Raw genomic sequence first — 18,178 nt, 5'->3', positions numbered from 1 at the left:
CAATTTCACCAATAAGAGCAAGACCCAGAGAATGCATAAATTGCTCAGATATAAAAGAATGTGTGGCGCCAGTATCAATAAGAGTAGTAGCTACCTTGCCTGAAATAAGAATAGTATCTGAAATGATTGACGAATCAGGATTAATTCTTTCCTTGGTCAAAGAGAAAATACGCCACTGAACTCGGCCCTTTTCCGATAATTGAGTGCAATTGATCGCTATGTGCCCAACACCTCCACATCAATAACATTTGTTGCTTTTAACAAGTCACTCTCCTTTATGTGGTTTGTGGCATTTAGGACATAAAGGCTTATCTGATTCAGATGGCACCGCAGGAGCTTTACCACGATATTCATCCTTTCCTTTCCCCTTGTGTCCTCCTCTTCCTCCTTGAACTGAAGCTTGACCCGTTTGGACAAATTTTTGCCTCCTGAATTATCTTTCTTTATCAATCTCTTTCTCATCATATTCGGCCATTAATGCTTTCTCAACAATCTCCTTTTAAGAATTAGCCTTCGACATTCGAACATCTCTTCGATTCTCCGCTCTCAAACCCCGCATAAAATGCTCGGCTCTATCTTTGTCGTTGCTAGCAATGAAAGGAACAAAAAGACAACCTTCTTCAAACTTCAATATGTAATCATTCATGCTCATTGTCCCTTGCTTTAGCTCCAAGAATTCTTTCATCTTGCGGGCTTTAACATCGCTAGGAAAGTACTTGTCATAGAACAAATCTTTAAACTCATTCCATTTCAATGTTTGAACATTAATCTGTAGTGCTAGATTTTGGCACTAGTTGGCAAGATTCTTTGCCTCTTTGTGAGTTTTCGTACAACAACAGCTATCAAAAGAGTATAGAGATGGCATCGTTTGAAGGGTTGTACGGCAAGCATTTTAGATCCCTTCTGTATTGGGACGATATCTCTGAGGTACCTGAGATTGGACCTGACATGATCAGAGATATGATCGAAAAAGTGAAGCTGATTCAGAAAAGAAATGAAGACAGCTCAGAATAGATAAAATAAATATGCCAACGTCGGACGATGACTGTTGATATTTGAGGCCGAGGATTGGATATAACCTTGACAGGGATTAACAAATTTGATAGGAGATGATGAGGTTGATCTATCATGAGCTATTGATTGGTAAATACAGATAGTGTATAACCAGGATTTTGGGATTGATCCGGTTACGAGTCATGTCGAGTAGTATTATGAAAGTATACTTCTTGCATTATATAAGTCCAGATTGAAATTGGAGATCTGTGAAAGAAAGGTAATTCTGAATGAAGATTATTCTGCTGTTGAAAATACGGTAAAGTTGACAGGGCATTAAAGAGATTACATGAAAGACAGAATCTGATATGAGACTGAGATTTCAGAATTGTTCATTCAGATGAGTTTTCTGATTAACCGTTACTATACATTTCGTTTTGATATTTGAGTTGATTACCTGTGATTTCGAGGACGAAATCCGATCTTAGGGGGGGAGAAATGTAATGCCCGAGATTTTGATTCTGTTAATCTGAGATGATTGATTATGAACTACCTAATATGATTATAGACGGGCCAGTCCAGACCAGATTGGGCAAAGCATATGAAGTATGCTATTTTTTTGGACAGAACTGTTGGCGCCCGAGCGGTAGTTGTTGACCGCCCGAGCGCCAGTGTTCATCAAATATATGTTTCGGGCAGAAGGTGCGGCGCCCGAGCGGTAGTTTGTAACCGCCCGAGCGCCAATGTGCCATAAGAAAAGTGCTTGGCAGAAAATGCCGCGCCCGAGCGGTAGTGTAGCACTGCCCGAGCGGCGACAGAAATGTTTGAAGAAAGAGACACGTTTCAATTTCATGCAACATGATATATATAAATGACATTCCTTCAGTTGAGTCAAAAAGAAGAAACAAGAAAAGGTTGAGGAAAGTGAGGAAATAGTCCTTACGCCTTTTAGTTTAGAAATTTGAAGTTTGTGAAAGATCCGCCCGTTCGATTTTGTATCCAACTTCAGTACTGTGTTCCTACAAACGCAGGCTACAACTGGACGTAAGTTTTGTTACATTTAGAAATGATTTGAAATTATGACATTGCAAGAATCAGATGTGATTGATATATAGTGTTCTTGACATAGTAGACATCGTATATTTGAAGTCAGATCGAAGAACAGATTGTTTATGTAATTGTTATGATTTTCAGAATTGATTTGATAAATATTCGATATCAGGATTGTATTGTTATTGATTATGAGTTGTACCGATATTGATTAGGAGTTCTGGTATTATATCTGTGATGTTGATATTGACGGGGTTATCAAGATTGTATTGTTATGCCGTCGAAACATCAGTAGATTGATATTGCTCAGATTCACGATTGATTGAGATTGTATCATTGTATTGTTGATATTGATCAGATTGTGTTTTGATTAAAGTATTGATCAGAACAGGTATTGAATTGAGTTGTATATTGATATTGTACCTATTCGATTGTCATTACCAGATTGGGTATGGACAGAGTTGAATTCGAGACTTCGTCTTCGTCAGACCGAGAAGAGAAAGGTATAAATTAATGTTGATTCGGGATTGCACAACTCGAGCTAGATTTGACTTGAGTTTCCCTAAATCACATATTTTATTTTATTGCATTGATATTTGTAATTTATGAATTGATATGCTTGCTCTATTGATTTTAGACGAGTAGTAGATGAGTCATCTTGTGACATAAATGCCTGATAGTGATAGAATCGTCACTGGCACATTGCACATTGTCACAGGATAGGAATATGGCGGAAGTGCCATAGTCTTTGATGGATAGGTCAGGACATCGGACGTTTGGTCATATCGAAGTGGATAGAATTGTAGTTTCTTCTATTACTGATGTTCGGTATGGAAAGGGCTAAAGTCCGTGAACAAAAACGTACCATCACCCCGATCGGGAGTGTAGGTGGGTGTATGTTCTTTTTCAGATCGGGATCCCTAGATTAGGACTAAGTCGAGTCTGAGTATGAGAATCACGGAGAGTGATTCATTGCTTGATATTGAATTATGTTCCTGATTATGGTACATCTTTAGAATATGATTTATTATTGATATTGATTCATGTTTCGGATTCTGATACATGCGATGAATACTTCATTCATGTTTCTGATTTTGATACATGTTATGAATGCCTGTGATATGCTTTTATATTGTTTGCATGATTGCATGTATACATGATTTATACTGAGAATGTAATTCTCACCGGAGTTATCCGGCTGTTGTCTTGTTTGTATGTGTGCATGACAACAGGTGGGACAGGATCAGGGTCAAGAAGAGAACGAGGCTGGACTAGATAGCGTGGAGATCCGGGCCCAGAATTAATTAGGACTCAACACTGATATGTAGTTGAACCAAGTTGAATTATCGTAGACAATACAGGAATTGTATGTTTATATTTATTATGTATTTCGGATTGATTTACATTACGTTTCCGCTTTGTATTTAGAAAAAAAAAATTTTAAACCCTGTTATATAATTTATTGAATAATTCCTAAGAATGATTAAAATTGGAATTAGCGTCCGGGTCCCCACAACATCATACATGAATTTTATGCATAAAATAACGCAACACATAATATGACATGATCGACGTAGCAAAAGAGAGATTATACGTGCCTTATGATGATAAACTTTACCGAAATGGCGATACCGACGCGGGGAAAGATGCGAGGTTGATCCGGGTTGAACGTGGCTCGATTTTTCTTGAAGAAAAGTGATGAAAACTTGCTGGGAAAATGAAGAGGGAGGGGCGGCTGCTCTTGCTCTCAAGAACCCTAAGTTTTTACCTCAAAAATTCTGAAATAGGAGTGCAAAGAATTGTGTGTGTGTGTGTGTGTGTGTTACGTGAGTGTGTGTGTAGAAAGGGTGTGTGCGTGAGTTAGGTAGAAATTTAGGGAGTGAAAATTGCTTAATTAAAGTTTAACCACTAATTAATGTTAAATCAAGCACTAACTCAACAATTCCTTTATTTGAAATAAAATATACACTAATTTTATAAAATTCTCCTTTTAACAAAAATAAAGTGCACAAAGCCAACTTTAAAAGTTTTAAAAATTCTAAACTCACTAAATACATAATTTAGGCTTTAAAATGCTGAAACTTAATAAATTAATTAATATGCCCCAACCTTAACTTAAAATAAAATACCACATTAAAATTTTGCAGAAAAAAATCGTCACCGGTCTTTTCTTCGATCCCGTCCCGCCTCGAATAATCGCCTGAAACATGAAACTCGAAAAATATTTTAACGTCCATCACATAAACATAATTAATTTAAAATAATACTTTTAAATAAGTCATGCATGGCTAAAGCTCATTTTTAAATTTGAATAAATGATTTAACAATTTAAATAATGCATGGGATTTACGTTTACTAATTTTGGGCACTACAGTTCCTCCCCACTTATATAAATTTCGTCCTCGAAATGAATTCTTACCGAACAACTCCGGGTAGCGAAGTCTCATATCTGCCTCTGACTCCCAAGTGGCCTCTTCCACTGATTGGTTTAGCCACCGGACTTTGACTAGCTTAGTCACCTTGTTCCGAAGTCTGCGCTCCTGTCTGTCTAGGATTCGGACGGGTCTTTCCTCATAAGACAGATATGGAGCCAACTGTAACGGCTCGTAGCTCAGAACATGCGAAGGATTAGCTAGGTACTTTCTCAGCAGTGAGACGTGGCACACATTGTGTACCCCAGCCAGATTCGGCGGAAGGACAACACGGTACGCTAGTGTCCCAACTCTGTCAAGAATTTCGAAAGGTACAATAAATCTCGGATTCAGCTTGCCTCTCTTCCCAAATCTCATAACACCCTTCATGGGTGCTATCTTTACAAAAACGTGATCACCTACGGCAAACTCGAGATCTCTCCTCCTTTTGTCAGCATAACTCTTCTGACGGCTCTGGCGGTCTTCATCCTGTCACGAATCTTGACCACCACATCCGCAGTCTGCTGAACTATCTCTGGACCAAGTTCTTCTCTCTCACCGACTTCATCACAATGAATCGGTGATCTGAACTTCCTTCCATTCAATGCCTCATAGGGAGCCATACCAATGGATGCTTGAAAACTGTTGTTGTATGTAAACTCCACTAGAGGTAGTTTCGATTCCCACATCACTTGGAAATCGATCATACATGCTCGCAATAGATCCTCCAAGATCTGAATCACTCGCTCCGACTGACCATCTGTCTGCGGGTGAAAGTTGTACTGAATTGCAGCTTCGTCCCCATAGCTGCATGTAGGCTCTTCCAGAATGAAGATGTAAACCTCGGGTCCCTGTCGGACACAATAGTAACTGGGATCCCATGCAATCGAACGATCTCCCTTATATAAAGCTCTGCATACTGCGACATGGAGAAATTCGTCTTCACTAGCAAGAAGTGCGCTGACTTAGTGAGTCGATCCACAATGACCCAAATATCATTAAAACCTCTAATTGACTTTGGCAACCCAACGACGAAGTCCATAGTTATATTCTCCCATTTCCAATAGGGGATAGGGAGTGGCTTAAGCATTCCTGCTGGCCTCTGATGCTCTGCCTTCACCTGCTGGCAAGTGAGGCATTCAAACACAAATCTGCGGATGTCTCTCTTCATCCCTGGCCACCAATACAAGATCTGCAGGTCTTTGTACATCTTGGTACCTCCTAGGTGGATTGAATACGGAGATGCATGTGCCTCTGTTAAGATATCTTCTCTGATCGAATCTACATTAGGCACCCACATTCTTCCCTTGTATCTCACAATACCGTCTGACACTGAGTAGAGCATACTGCCCTTGGCTTCATCTTTCAGTCTCCACTTCTGTAACTGTTCATCTGAAGACTGTCCTTGACGGATACGATCTAGCAAATCAAACTTGACTGTCAGATTAGATAGTCTGGGAGCTCTCCCCTTACGATAAATCTCTAGACCGAATTTCTGAATCTCGGACTGAAGAAGTCTCTGCACTGACAACTGTGCTATGACTTCGATTTTTCTGCTCAGGGCGTCTGCCACAACGTTAGCCTTTCCCGGATGGTAGCTAATTTCGCAGTCGTAGTCTTTTACCAGCTCTAACCATCGTTTCTGTCTCATATTCAGTTCTTTTTGCGTGAAGAAATACTTGAGACTTTTGTGATCAGTGAAAATCTGACATTTCTCGCCGTACAGGTAGTGTATCCAAATCTTCAACGCAAACACAACGGCGGCTAACTCCAGGTCATGCGTCGAATAGTTCCTCTCATGCACTTTCAATTGCCTGGAAGCATAGGCTATAACTCGACCCTGCTGCATCAACACTGCGCCTAACCCGAGCTTTGATGCATCGGTGTATAGCACAAAATCCCCTTGCCCTGTCGGCATGTCTAACACAGGTGCTGAAATAAGAGCTTGCTTCAAAGTGTCAAAGCTCTTCTAGCATTCGTCACTCCACGCGAATTTAGCATTCTTCTTGGTCAGTGAAGTGAGTGGCACTGCTATCAACGAAAATCCCTAGATGAACATACGGTAACCGGCTAGACCCAAAAACCTGCGGATTTCTGATGCATTCTTCGGCTCAACCCAATCTTTAACGGCTGCCACCTTGGATGGATCCACCTCAATTCCACTGCTAGATATTATATGCCCCAAAAACGCTACTTTCTCCAACCCAAATTCACACTTACTGAACTTCGCAAATAGCTTGCGACTCTGCAAAGACTGCAAAACTGTCTTCAAGTGCTGACTGTGCTCCTCATGACTTTTCGAGTAAATGAGAATGTCGTCGATAAATACTATGACGAACCGATCAAGGTAAGGCTGAAATACTCGGTTCATGAGGTCCATGAAAATTGCTGGAGCATTAGTCAATCCAAATGGCATCACCAAGAACTCGTAATGCCCATACCTAGTCCTGAAGGCCATTTTGTGAACATCTGCATCTTTCACCTTCAGCTGGTGATACCCTGATCGAAGATCTATCTTAGAAAACACTGTAGCTCCCTGCAACTGGTCGAACAAGTCTTTGATTCTATGAAGTGGGTATTTGTTCTTGATCGTTACCTTGTTCAATTCTCGGTAATCGACGCACAGCCTCATACTCCCATCCTTCTTCTTTACAAAAAGCACTGGTGCGCCCCAAGGCGAGCATAAATTCCTTGTCGAGAAGCTCCTGAATCTGCTGCTTGAGTTCTAACATCTCAGCTGGAGCTAATCGGTACGGTGCCTTAGAGATTGGCACTGTGCTTGGCATGAGCTCAATTGCAAACTCCACCTCTCTCTCTGGTGGAAGACCTGTGACGTCATCAGGAAAGACGTTTGGGAAGTCTCTGACTACTGGCACCTCTGATAAAGACGGAGTGGGTATGTCAGGTACAGAAATAATGCTGGCCAAGAAGGCCTGACACCCCTTGGAAATGAGTCTAGATGCCTGCATGCAAGAGATCATCCGTGGAAAACTCCTCCATCTGGCTGGTTCAAACAGAAACTGCTCCATGCCCAACGGTCTAACCAAAACTGATCTCTTCTGAAAGTCGATCGAAACTCTGTTCTTTGTCAACCAGTCCATTCCCAAAATAATGTCAAATTCCGGCATCGGCAAGACGATCAAGTCGGCATATACTAGGTGGCCGTGCAATTCCAGATCAATGTCTCTGACCACACTAGTAGCTGACAGCTCTTACCCTGATGGGACTGTTACTGAATAATTCAAATCGAGTCCTATGGACTTGATGTACAAGTGACTAGCGAATGTCTCTGATATGAATGAGTGGGTGGCTCCTGAATCTATCAAGGCCTGAGTGGCTATTCTCTTAATGAAAATATTTCCGGTCAGCAAAGTCGTGTCTGGATTCGCCTCCTGTGCATGCATGGCGAATACTCTGCCCTGAGTCGGCTGCTTCCACTGTGGGCACTCCTTTAGCATGTGGTCACTGGCTCCACACATGAAGCACTTCCTTATCCATATAAACATTTCCCTGGATGCTGACGGTTGCACTTAGGACACACAGGGAAATTTCCAGGCTTCTGAGGTGCTCCCTGCTGCTGAATTGGACCCTTGCCCTTCGGCGGTCCCTGATAAGGTTTCTTCCCTGGTGGCCCTTGGTACGACCTCTTGTGCTGGGGTCGCTGATGCTGATGCTGCTGCTGCTGTTGGTGCTGTGGTGCCTGGTAGGGCCTCTTGCCCAACGTGTCGGCATCAATATCCTGCTGGTCTTGTTCTGCCGCCAAAGCCCTTGATACGACGGCTGCATAAGAAGTGGGGCCAGCTACCCTCACATCACGGCGCAAGATTGGCCGTAATCCATCCAAGAAATGTCTAAGCTTTGCCTGGACATCATTCGAAATGAGGGGTACGAAGTAACACCCCCTCTCAAACCTCCTAACAAACTCAGCAACACTGCTGTCTCCTTGTCGCAGCGTCATAAATTCCCTAGTCAGTCTGGCTCGTACTTCCTCAGTAAAGTACTTGGCGAAGAACACTTCCTTGAATCCAGCCCAAGACAAGGTCTGCAAGTTAACTGCCATCAACGCACTCTACCACCATAGTCTAGCGTCCCCTGACAGAAGGAATGATATGAATCCTCGTACGATGAAAAGCAAACGAGATTAAATATTAATCGCGTCCTCAATTCTATAACGAACAAGGATCGTTGTTACGATGTCCCGATATTTTGATTCAAGGAATTATGTGATATTCACCCCTAAACGACGTGGTTTAGTAATAAACAATCACAAAAGAAACAATCGAAACTTCAAAGAACTCGTCTTTGACAATCCGCGCAAGACACGATCGACAAACGCCACAAAGTTAAAACTTTGATAAGTTTGATTTTTGAAAACAAAGCTAAAGCCTTGAAAAGTTAAGAGAAAACTCAAAAACTTTGATAAACTCAATAATAATCTCTATAATGTTCCAATTTTCGTCCATAATATTGTGTACAAATCTAAAAGATACTCAAAATCAAGTTACCAAGATAATTAGGATTCTTAACAAGGAAACTAGATTTTCTTCTCGCAGCAGGCGCGCTCGGGCAGCAGAATTTGACCGCTCGAGCGCCAGGTCTTCTGCCTATTCACGCTCGGGCGGTAGAAAATGACCGCTCGAGCGCCGAGTGTTCTGGAAATCACCTCTTGGTCAGTATGTTTGGCGCTCGGGCGGTAGTATTTTACTGCTCGGGCGCGGGTCATTCTGGATGTTTTCTTCGTTCATCACTTGAATGGTGTTCTTATGACTCCCAAACTTAATCCCATGCATCACGAACCCTTCAGCACTCTGCACCTTGCTTGTAAGTCCTTCTTTATTGCTCATAAGCCATTGTAGTGCCTCTTTGAATTTCTTTAGCTGTCCTCTCGTGATTGGTCCCTCCGGCAACTTTAAAAGATCCCACGCTTACCTTGGAGCTTGACCACCCGTGTTCGCATCATCCTCCCCTTCTTGAATGGATTTGTCCTCAAATCTTGTTCATCACCTACATCAAACAAAGAAAGATCACTAACATTAAAAGTAGAAGTAACGTTATACTCACCTGGTAGATCAAGTTTGCAGGCATTGTAATTGATCCTTTCGAGGACTTGAAATGGCCCATCACCCCTCGGTAGTAGCTTGGAACGTCGCTTCTCAAGAAACCTTTCCTTCCTCAAGTGTAGCCATACGCAATCACCCTTTTCAAACACCACTTTTTTCTTCCCCTTGTTGGCTTGCTTGGTGTATTGCTCATTCTTCTTGTCAATGTTGGCCTTGGCCTTTTCATGCAATCTCCTAACAAATTCAGCTTTCTTCTTGCCATCCATGTTTAACCTTTCACTCACAGTTAAAGACATCAAATCCAACGGAGTCAAAGGATTAAAACTATAAACAAGTTCAAACGGCGAATAATTGGTAGTAGAATGCACGCATCGATTATAAGCAAACTCAACAAATAGTAAACATTCGTCCCAATTCTTTAAGTTCTTTTTAAGAATAGCACGCAAAAGTGTTCCTAACGTTCTATTAACAACCTCAGTTTGTCCATCCGTTTGAGGATGACACGTAGTAGAAAACAACAATTTTGTGCCAAGTTTAGCCCACAATGTTTTCCAAAAGTAACTTAAGAATTTAACATCACGATCAGAAACAATAGTCCTAGGCATGCCATGCAACCTAACGACTTCTCTAAAGAACAAATCCGCAATGTTAGAAGCATCATCAGTTTTATGACAAGCAATAAAATGTGCCATTTTTGAAAATCTATCCACAACAACAAATACAGAATCCCTCCTCTTCTTTGTCCTAGGCAACCCCAAAACAAAGTCCATAGAAATATCAACCCAAGGTTCACTAGGGACGGGAAGTGGTGTATACAATCCATGTGGTTGTGTCCTAGACTTAGCTTGTCTACAAGTTATGCACTTTTCACAAACACGCTCAACATCACGTTTCATATGTGGCCAATAGAAATGTTCATGCAATGCACTTAAAGTTTTAGCCACACCAAAATGCCCCATCAAGCCACCCCCATGTGCCTCCCTAACAAGTAATTCACGAACTGAAGATTTAGGAATGCACAACCTATCTTCTTTAAATAAGAAACCATGATGCAAATAGAATTTTTCATGTGGTCCATGCATACAAGTTTCAAACACACTCTTAAAATCCTCATCCAGCACATACAACTCTTTCACATGCTCAAACCCCAAAATTTTAGACTCTAAGGTAGAGATTAGTACGTACCTCCGTGATAGTGCGTCGGCCACTACATTCTCCTTACCTTGTTTGTACTTGATTATATAGGGGAATGTCTCTATGAATGCCACCCACTTGGCATGCCGCTTGTTCAGCTTTTGTTGCCCCTTAAGGTGCTTTAGGGATTCATGATCCGTATGAATCACAAACTCCTTAGGTCTCAAGTAGTGCTGCCACGTCTCTAGAGTCCTCACAAGTGCGTAGAACTCCTTATCATACGTGGGATAGTTCAGGGCGGCTCCATTGAGTTTCTCGCTAAAGTATGCCACCGGTCGACCTCCTTGCATCAAGACTCCACCAATACCTACACCTGAAGCATCACATTCAATTTCAAAGGTATTAGCAAAATCAGGTAAAACAAGTAAAGGAGCATTAATTAACTTTTGCTTAATAAGATTAAAAGACTTCTCTTGCTCCTCGCCCCAATGGAATGGAACGTTCTTCTTGATCACCGCCGTCATTGGTGCTGCCAGTGTGCTAAAATCTTTTACAAACCTCCTATAGAAGCTTGCAAGACCATGAAAACTTCGAACTTGACCAACAGTAGTAGGCGTTGGCCAATCTCGAATGGCACTTACCTTGTCTTCATCAACTTGTATACCCTGTGAACTTACCACAAAACCCAGAAAGACAAGTTTGCTCGTACAAAAATCACATTTCTTTAAGTTAGCATATAAATTCTCAGCCCTTAGTGTGATTAGTACAAGTCTCAAGTGATTAACATGCTCATCCAAGTTTTTGCTATACACTAGGATATCATCAAAATAAACAACAACAAACTTTCCTATGTGTGCACGCAAAACATGATTCATTAACCTCATAAAGGTGCTAGGAGCGTTAGTTAAGCCAAAAGGCATGACCATCCACTCATATAACCCGTATTTGGTTTTAAAAGCAGTTTTCCACTCATCACCTTCTCTCATTCTTATTTGGTGATAACCACTCTTCAAGTCAATTTTACTAAAGACACATGCACCATGCAATTCATCTAACATATCATCTAGTCTAGGTATGGGATGCCTATACTTAATGGTTATGTTATTGATTGCCCTACAATCCACACACATACGCCATGAGCCATCTTTCTTAGGAACTAATAACACAGGCACAGCACAAGGAGACATGGACTCACGCACAAAACCCTTATCTAACAACTCACTTACCTGCCGTTGAAGCTCCTTAGTCTCCTCCGGATTGCTCCTATATGCTGGACGGTTTGGCAATGCACTCCCGGGTACAAAATCAATTTGGTGCTCAATACCCCTCAATGGTGGTAGTCCTTGAGGTAGTTCCTCCGGAAATATATCATCAAATTCCTGCAAAAGTGAAACAACAATGCTCGGAAGGGTCCCGGCTATATCACTTGTGTTAAAGAGGATCTCTTTATAAAGAATCAACACAAGTGGTTCATGTGTGTGCATCAATTGCTTCAATTCACTTTTTTGGGCCATATATGATTTTTTTTTGGTCTCTTTCCTCTCATTTTTCTTTTGTATGGCCGTCTCACTCTTTTGATCACTCTTTTTTTCAGCCATTTCATTTTTATTCTCAAAGGCCATCTCACTTTTTAGTTCACTCTTTTTTTCGGCCTCATCTCTCCTCTTTTTTTTTAAAATGGTCCTCCGACACTTGCTTTGGGGACAAAGGAAGTAATACAATGGTTTCTTTCTTCAATTCAAAGGAGTACCTATTCTTGAACCCATCATGTGTCACCCGCCTATCATATTGCCAAGGTCTACCCAACAAGATATGACATGCATGCATGGGTACCACATCAAACAAGATCTCATCCACATACTTCCCAATAGCAAAAGGCACTAGCACTTGTTTTGTGACCTTCACCTCCGCACAATCATTCAACCATTGAAGCCTATATGGTTGAGGATGCTTTAATGTAGGTAAACCAAATTTTTCTACCATCTCAACACTTGCTACATTAGTACAACTCCCCCCATCTATGATGAGATTGCAAACTTTTTGATTTACAAAACACCTAGTATGGAACAAGTTCTCTCGTTGGTTTGTCTCCTCCTCCTTGACTTGGGCACTCATAATTCGCCTAGTCACTAGTGCTTCACCTACAACCGCCTCATAACCCTCGTCAGGATCCTCTAATGCAGGCATCTCATCATCATCATCATCCTCACTATGAGATTCATACTCACCATAGTCATTTAAAATCATTACCCTTTTATTAGGACATTCACTAGCAATATGACCTAACCCTTGACACCTAAAGCATTTAACATCTCTAGATCGATTAGAAGGACTTTCAGATTTACCATGCACTCCTTGTTTAGGCGCCTCTTGTTTGGTCTCTACCTTGGGTTTGATCACCACTTTATTTTCATCACGTTTTGCCACATTTGGTCGCCAAGAAGGTGATGAACCCCCGGTTTAATTGGTGCAGCCAACTCCACGCCTCTTGAGTTGTTGCTCCACTTTTATGGCCATTTGCACCATTTCGTCTAGATCCAAGTAGTGCCGAAGCTCCACTTGATCTTGAATCTCCCTGTTTAAACCACAAAGAAAACAAGCCATCGTCGCCTCACTATCTTCCTCAATATTTGCCCTAATCATGACTACCTCCATCTCCTTATAGTAGTCCTCAACACTCCTTACCCCTTACCTCAAAGTTTGTAGCCTCTTAAACATCTCCCTATAGTAGTGGTTGGGCACAAACCTCTTCCTCATGACCCTCTTCATCTCATTCCAAGTTTCAATGGGTCTCTCATTATAACTCCTCCTAGTGGTCACTAATTGATCCAACCAAAAGAGAGCATAGTCTAAAAATTCCACCACTGCCAACCTAACCTTCTTTTGTTCGGAGTAGTGGTGACATTCAAACACAAACTCTACCCTCTTTTCCCATTCTAAGTAAGCCTCCGGGTCAGATTTCCCATGGAACGAAGGAACCTTCATCTTAATACTACCCATATTAGCATCCTCCCTATTCCTGTCATTGTATCTACCCCGTGTGGCTTCTCTTCTACCTCTACCAAATCCTCTCCCTCTTCCATTCCTACCCCAATTTTCCTTTTGGCTCTCCTCATCTCCTCCCAAATCATAATCTTCCTCTTCTTCTCCTCTACCCACATTTTTAGGCTTAGATTTATCTCTACTAGTACTAACTTCAAGCCTACTCATCCTCTCGTGCAATGGCTCCAACTCGACCCTCATCATCCTACTAAAATGCCCAAACAACGCCTCCATTTGAACCTTAGACAATCCTAGGTTCGAACTATCTCATACCTCCTTCTCCATTTAATTTAAGATTTGTACCTGCAAGAAAACGTTAGTAGAAAACAAAATATTTCTCACCAAAGTCCTCACGGTCACTCCAAAGAAAAGTCGCTCGTCACTCCTCTCTAGTTTTTTTTTGCTCACAACAAATACTCACCGTCACTCCAAAGAAATAACACTCGCACTCAAATGTTTTCACTCGAATTTGATAGTGCTCTCGAAAGTGTTCTCAAGCTTTGTATTTGTATATCAAACAATCAAGTTGAACTTGTGAACAAATGTGATCGACACACTTGGACTGCGGAGACAAGCAATTTGAAGGTAAATATTATTTTTTTTGACTGTGTGAGGCACTTGTATATGACTCACAAAAAGGAATAGAACAAAATACAAAAAGGAAATAATGGTGAATTTTCGGATTTTTGGTTTTTTTTTTCTGAGTACTTACTCGAAATTCCTAACAAAAAAAATCACCAAAAATTTCAAAAACTGACGAAGAACGATATACTAAAAATATAGATCTGAAAAAGGAACGAAATGATAACAGATCTGATAATAGACGAGATAATAACGTGATAAACTTACTTGAATTCAATGGACCTAAGCTCTGATACCAAATGATATGAATCCTCGTACGATGAAAAGCAAACGACATTAAATATGAATCGCGTCCTCAATTCTATAACGAACAAGGATCGTTGTTACGATGTCCCGATCTTTTGATTCGAGGAATTACGTGATATTCACCCCTAAACGACGCTGTTTAGTAATAAACAATCACAAAAGAAACAATCGAAACTTCAAAGAACTCGTCTTTCACAATCCGCGCAAGACACGATCGACAAACGCCACAAATTTAAAACTTTGATAAGTTTGATTTTTGAAAACAAAGCTAAAGCCTTGAAAAGTTGAGAGAAAACTCAAAAACTTTGATAAACTCAATAATAATCTCTATAATGTTCCAATTTTCGTCCATAATATTGTGTAAAAATCTAAAAGATGCTCAAAATCAAGTTACCAAGATAATTAGGATTCTTAACAAGGAAACCAGATTTTCTTCTCGCAGCAGGTGCGCTCGGGCAACAGAATTTGACCGCTCGAGCGCCAGGTCTTCTGGCTATTCGCGCTCGGGCGGTAGAAAATGACCGCTCGAGCGCCGAGTGTTCTGGAAATCACCTCTTGGTCAGTACGTTTGGCGCTCGGGCGATAGTATTTTACCGCTCGGGCGCTGGTCATTCTGGATGTTTTCTTCGTTCATCACTTGAATGGTGTTCTTATGACTCCCAAACTTACTCCCATGCATCACGAACCCATCAGCACTCTGCACCTTGCTTGTAAGTCCTTCTTTATTGCTCATAAGCCCTTGTAGCGCCTCTTTGAATTTCTTTAGCCGTCCTCTTGTGATTGGTCCCTCCGGCAACTCTAAAGGATCCCACGCTTTCCTTGGAGCTTGACCACCCGTGTTCGCATCAAGGAACGTGGTACACCTGACCCTATCAGCATCGGTCAGTTCCATGAAATCAGAGATTACCTCGATGGACTTAATCCATCCTTCCGCTATCATCGAGTCAGTGGTACGCGAGAACTCCTTTGGACTCATCCTTCTGAACCTCTCGTCGACAGCCTCAGGCCTGGGCCTCTCCCCTGCACCCATTGCTGCAGCCTGGTTCCCCGTAAACTGCGCGAAGAACTGCGTCATACCTGCAAGCATCTGTGCCTGCATATCCGGAGGTGGACAAGGAGGAGTGACCCTCTCCTCATCGCGATGCTCACTGTTCTCATCCCTAACGTCCCGGTTAATCAGACGTCTGGGAGGCATACTGTTCCAACAATTTACCCAACACGTAAACCCAATATGCATGAATATAATAACAATATCCTAAGATGCACGAAATTTAACTCAAAACATGGACATGCTGAAATCATGATTCAGTGCTAACTACATACATAATGCAAAATTTTAAAACTCACAAACTTGAGGTGTGACTTCGAGAGCTTCTTGCGACTTGCAGTAAGTATAACCCTTTACAAGAACACCGCTCGGATACCAACTGTGACGCACCTTACTTTTACTACTTAAAATTTGCGGAAGAATTAAAAATTTTCTTAAATATAAACATCTATATGGTCGTCAACTCATCGTTCATAAAAATATCTTTGGAATCATCCATCACCAATAAAATTTTGTTAAAAGGAAAGCTTGTTCATAACATCTAACATCAAAACATAAAATCAGAGTAAATTTAAACTTGCATAAAAACATTAAAAATGACGTGGGCGGTCCTCGGGTTTAGCCTCCCGCTCAGTCCAAGCCTGCTCCTTGTCGCCACCTCCTGTCTCCTCATAGACATCCTCACTTGCATCGATCAAGTCTAGTGAGTATAAAGACTCAACACATATAAACTGGAATAGCAAGTAATACATAATAAAACCACATGCAACTTTAAAATAGGACATACATACTTGAAACTTGAACTTGCAAAATGAACTTGAACATACGTACGTACATAATTAGACGTGCCGTCGACGTAAACTTTCTTAACATGCTTGCATACTTGAACATACATAACTTCATCATTTTTCGTGGTGGCATGTTTCAAAGCAAGTAAACCATATATAATAAATGCCTGATCAGACAAACCACAGTACTGGGCTGACAGAGCCGTATCCACTGCCCCATACATGAGATCCCCGTTCATAATTTAACGGGCTGATTGGTACCCGTTCATAATTTAACGCTTTCCAATCACGATCTAAACCCGTTCATAATTTAACGGACGGATTGGTCCCCGTTCATAATTTAACGCTTTCCAATCCTAAACATAATTCGGTCACAAGACATTTAGCATACCTCAAAAACTTAAAATATTTTCTTGCACGTCGTACATACTTAATTGGCGTTGAGGAATTCGTTGGACTTCGATCGCGGCCGTCGCTGCTGCACGTACTAACATGAAACTGCATACTTAACTTGCATAGCTTAGACGTACTTATCATGGTTACTCTCAAGCTCAATCATTTCTTAGGACATTCTAAAATTTCCCCTGACTCGACCTTGGTAAACCTTGCACTAAACCCTGACATCGAACCCCAAAGCAAACATTAAACTTTTCCCAAAAATGCGAGTACACGGACCCCGTTACCGGGTCCGTATACGGGTCCGTCTTGAAAGGGCATCGGTTACGGTGACCGGAAGCGCAACGGAAGTTTAAAATTTTTATTGTTCATAATAAATTTTCGGCCACCTTGATTTAATGTGTAGCAAATACACTAAACACAAAATATGACATTCATAGGGTGTTAAGAAATTTACCTATCAATCTCAAGAGATTGATGAATGGCACCAACCAAGTTGTAAACAACTTGGCTCTTCAAGGATGACAAGTCTACAAGCTCTCCAACCTTCAAAAATTAGGCCCACCACTTGCTAGGTAAATCCCCTCTTAATTTGCATTAGAAAATTAAGAGGATTTTTCAAGGAGAAGAATATTTCTTCCTCAACACTTGAAGAAGAAAATGAGAGAAAAACTTGGAGAGAATTTTTTTAAAAATTTTCGGCCCTAGCCTCTTTGAGTGAAGGGGAGAATGACTTAATTTCTTGTCTTGGTGTTGCAAAAAGAAAAAGTGAAAAAGTTGCATGCCATGCAATTTTTTAATCAAAAGAATTCTCCAACCTTTCACCTCCCAAGCATGCAATGTCATGTGGGCTTGTAACAATTTACAAGGGCCCATGGACTTTTAATTTAAATTGTCTCAAACACATTTGAGCCCAATTAATCCTTTACTTGATTTTACTCAAGCCCACTAGTTAAATAATTATTTCCAATTGGGCTCTTCAAGGCCCAATGATATTTAATTAATTCAACACTTGAATTAATTTAATTATTTGGACTCTACTAGGTCCACTAGTGTTTAATTAATTCAACATTTGAATTAATTTAATTTAGTCCATAATAATATTTATGAAAATCACAATTTTCAAATACATTATTCACTTGGCCAACTTTTAATTTAGGAACACTTCCATAAATTAAAATTTACATTTCTCTCATAGAAGTCATACTTCTATTTTTCCTTACGCCTATAAACTCATTTATAAGCCGTTCAACACATTGAACTATTTTACTTCTCAACGGGATCTAGAAAGCTAGTACTTGTGTGGCCCTCAATGGTTCATTGATACAACTAGCCGTGGGTTCACATCTCCATGTGATTCGGACTAAA

The 18,178-nt window shown here is 40.9% G+C and overlaps 1 protein-coding gene across 1 annotated transcript in view; it reads right to left on the bottom strand.

The window, feature by feature from the left end:
• Positions 1–499: 499 nt before the first annotated feature.
• Positions 500–18,178, bottom strand: part of LOC140988342 (uncharacterized) — a 66,170-nt gene continuing 48,491 nt past the window's right edge. The window contains exon 9 of the mRNA XM_073457371.1: positions 500–732. Within this exon, the coding sequence (XP_073313472.1) occupies positions 500–732 (233 nt within the window). The remainder of the gene's footprint in view (positions 733–18,178) is intronic.

Source organism: Primulina huaijiensis, chromosome 11, assembly GCF_012295235.1.
Source record: "Primulina huaijiensis isolate GDHJ02 chromosome 11, ASM1229523v2, whole genome shotgun sequence".
Taxonomy (NCBI): Eukaryota; Viridiplantae; Streptophyta; class Magnoliopsida; order Lamiales; family Gesneriaceae; genus Primulina; species Primulina huaijiensis.
This window is presented reverse-complemented; position numbering and strand designations above follow the sequence as displayed.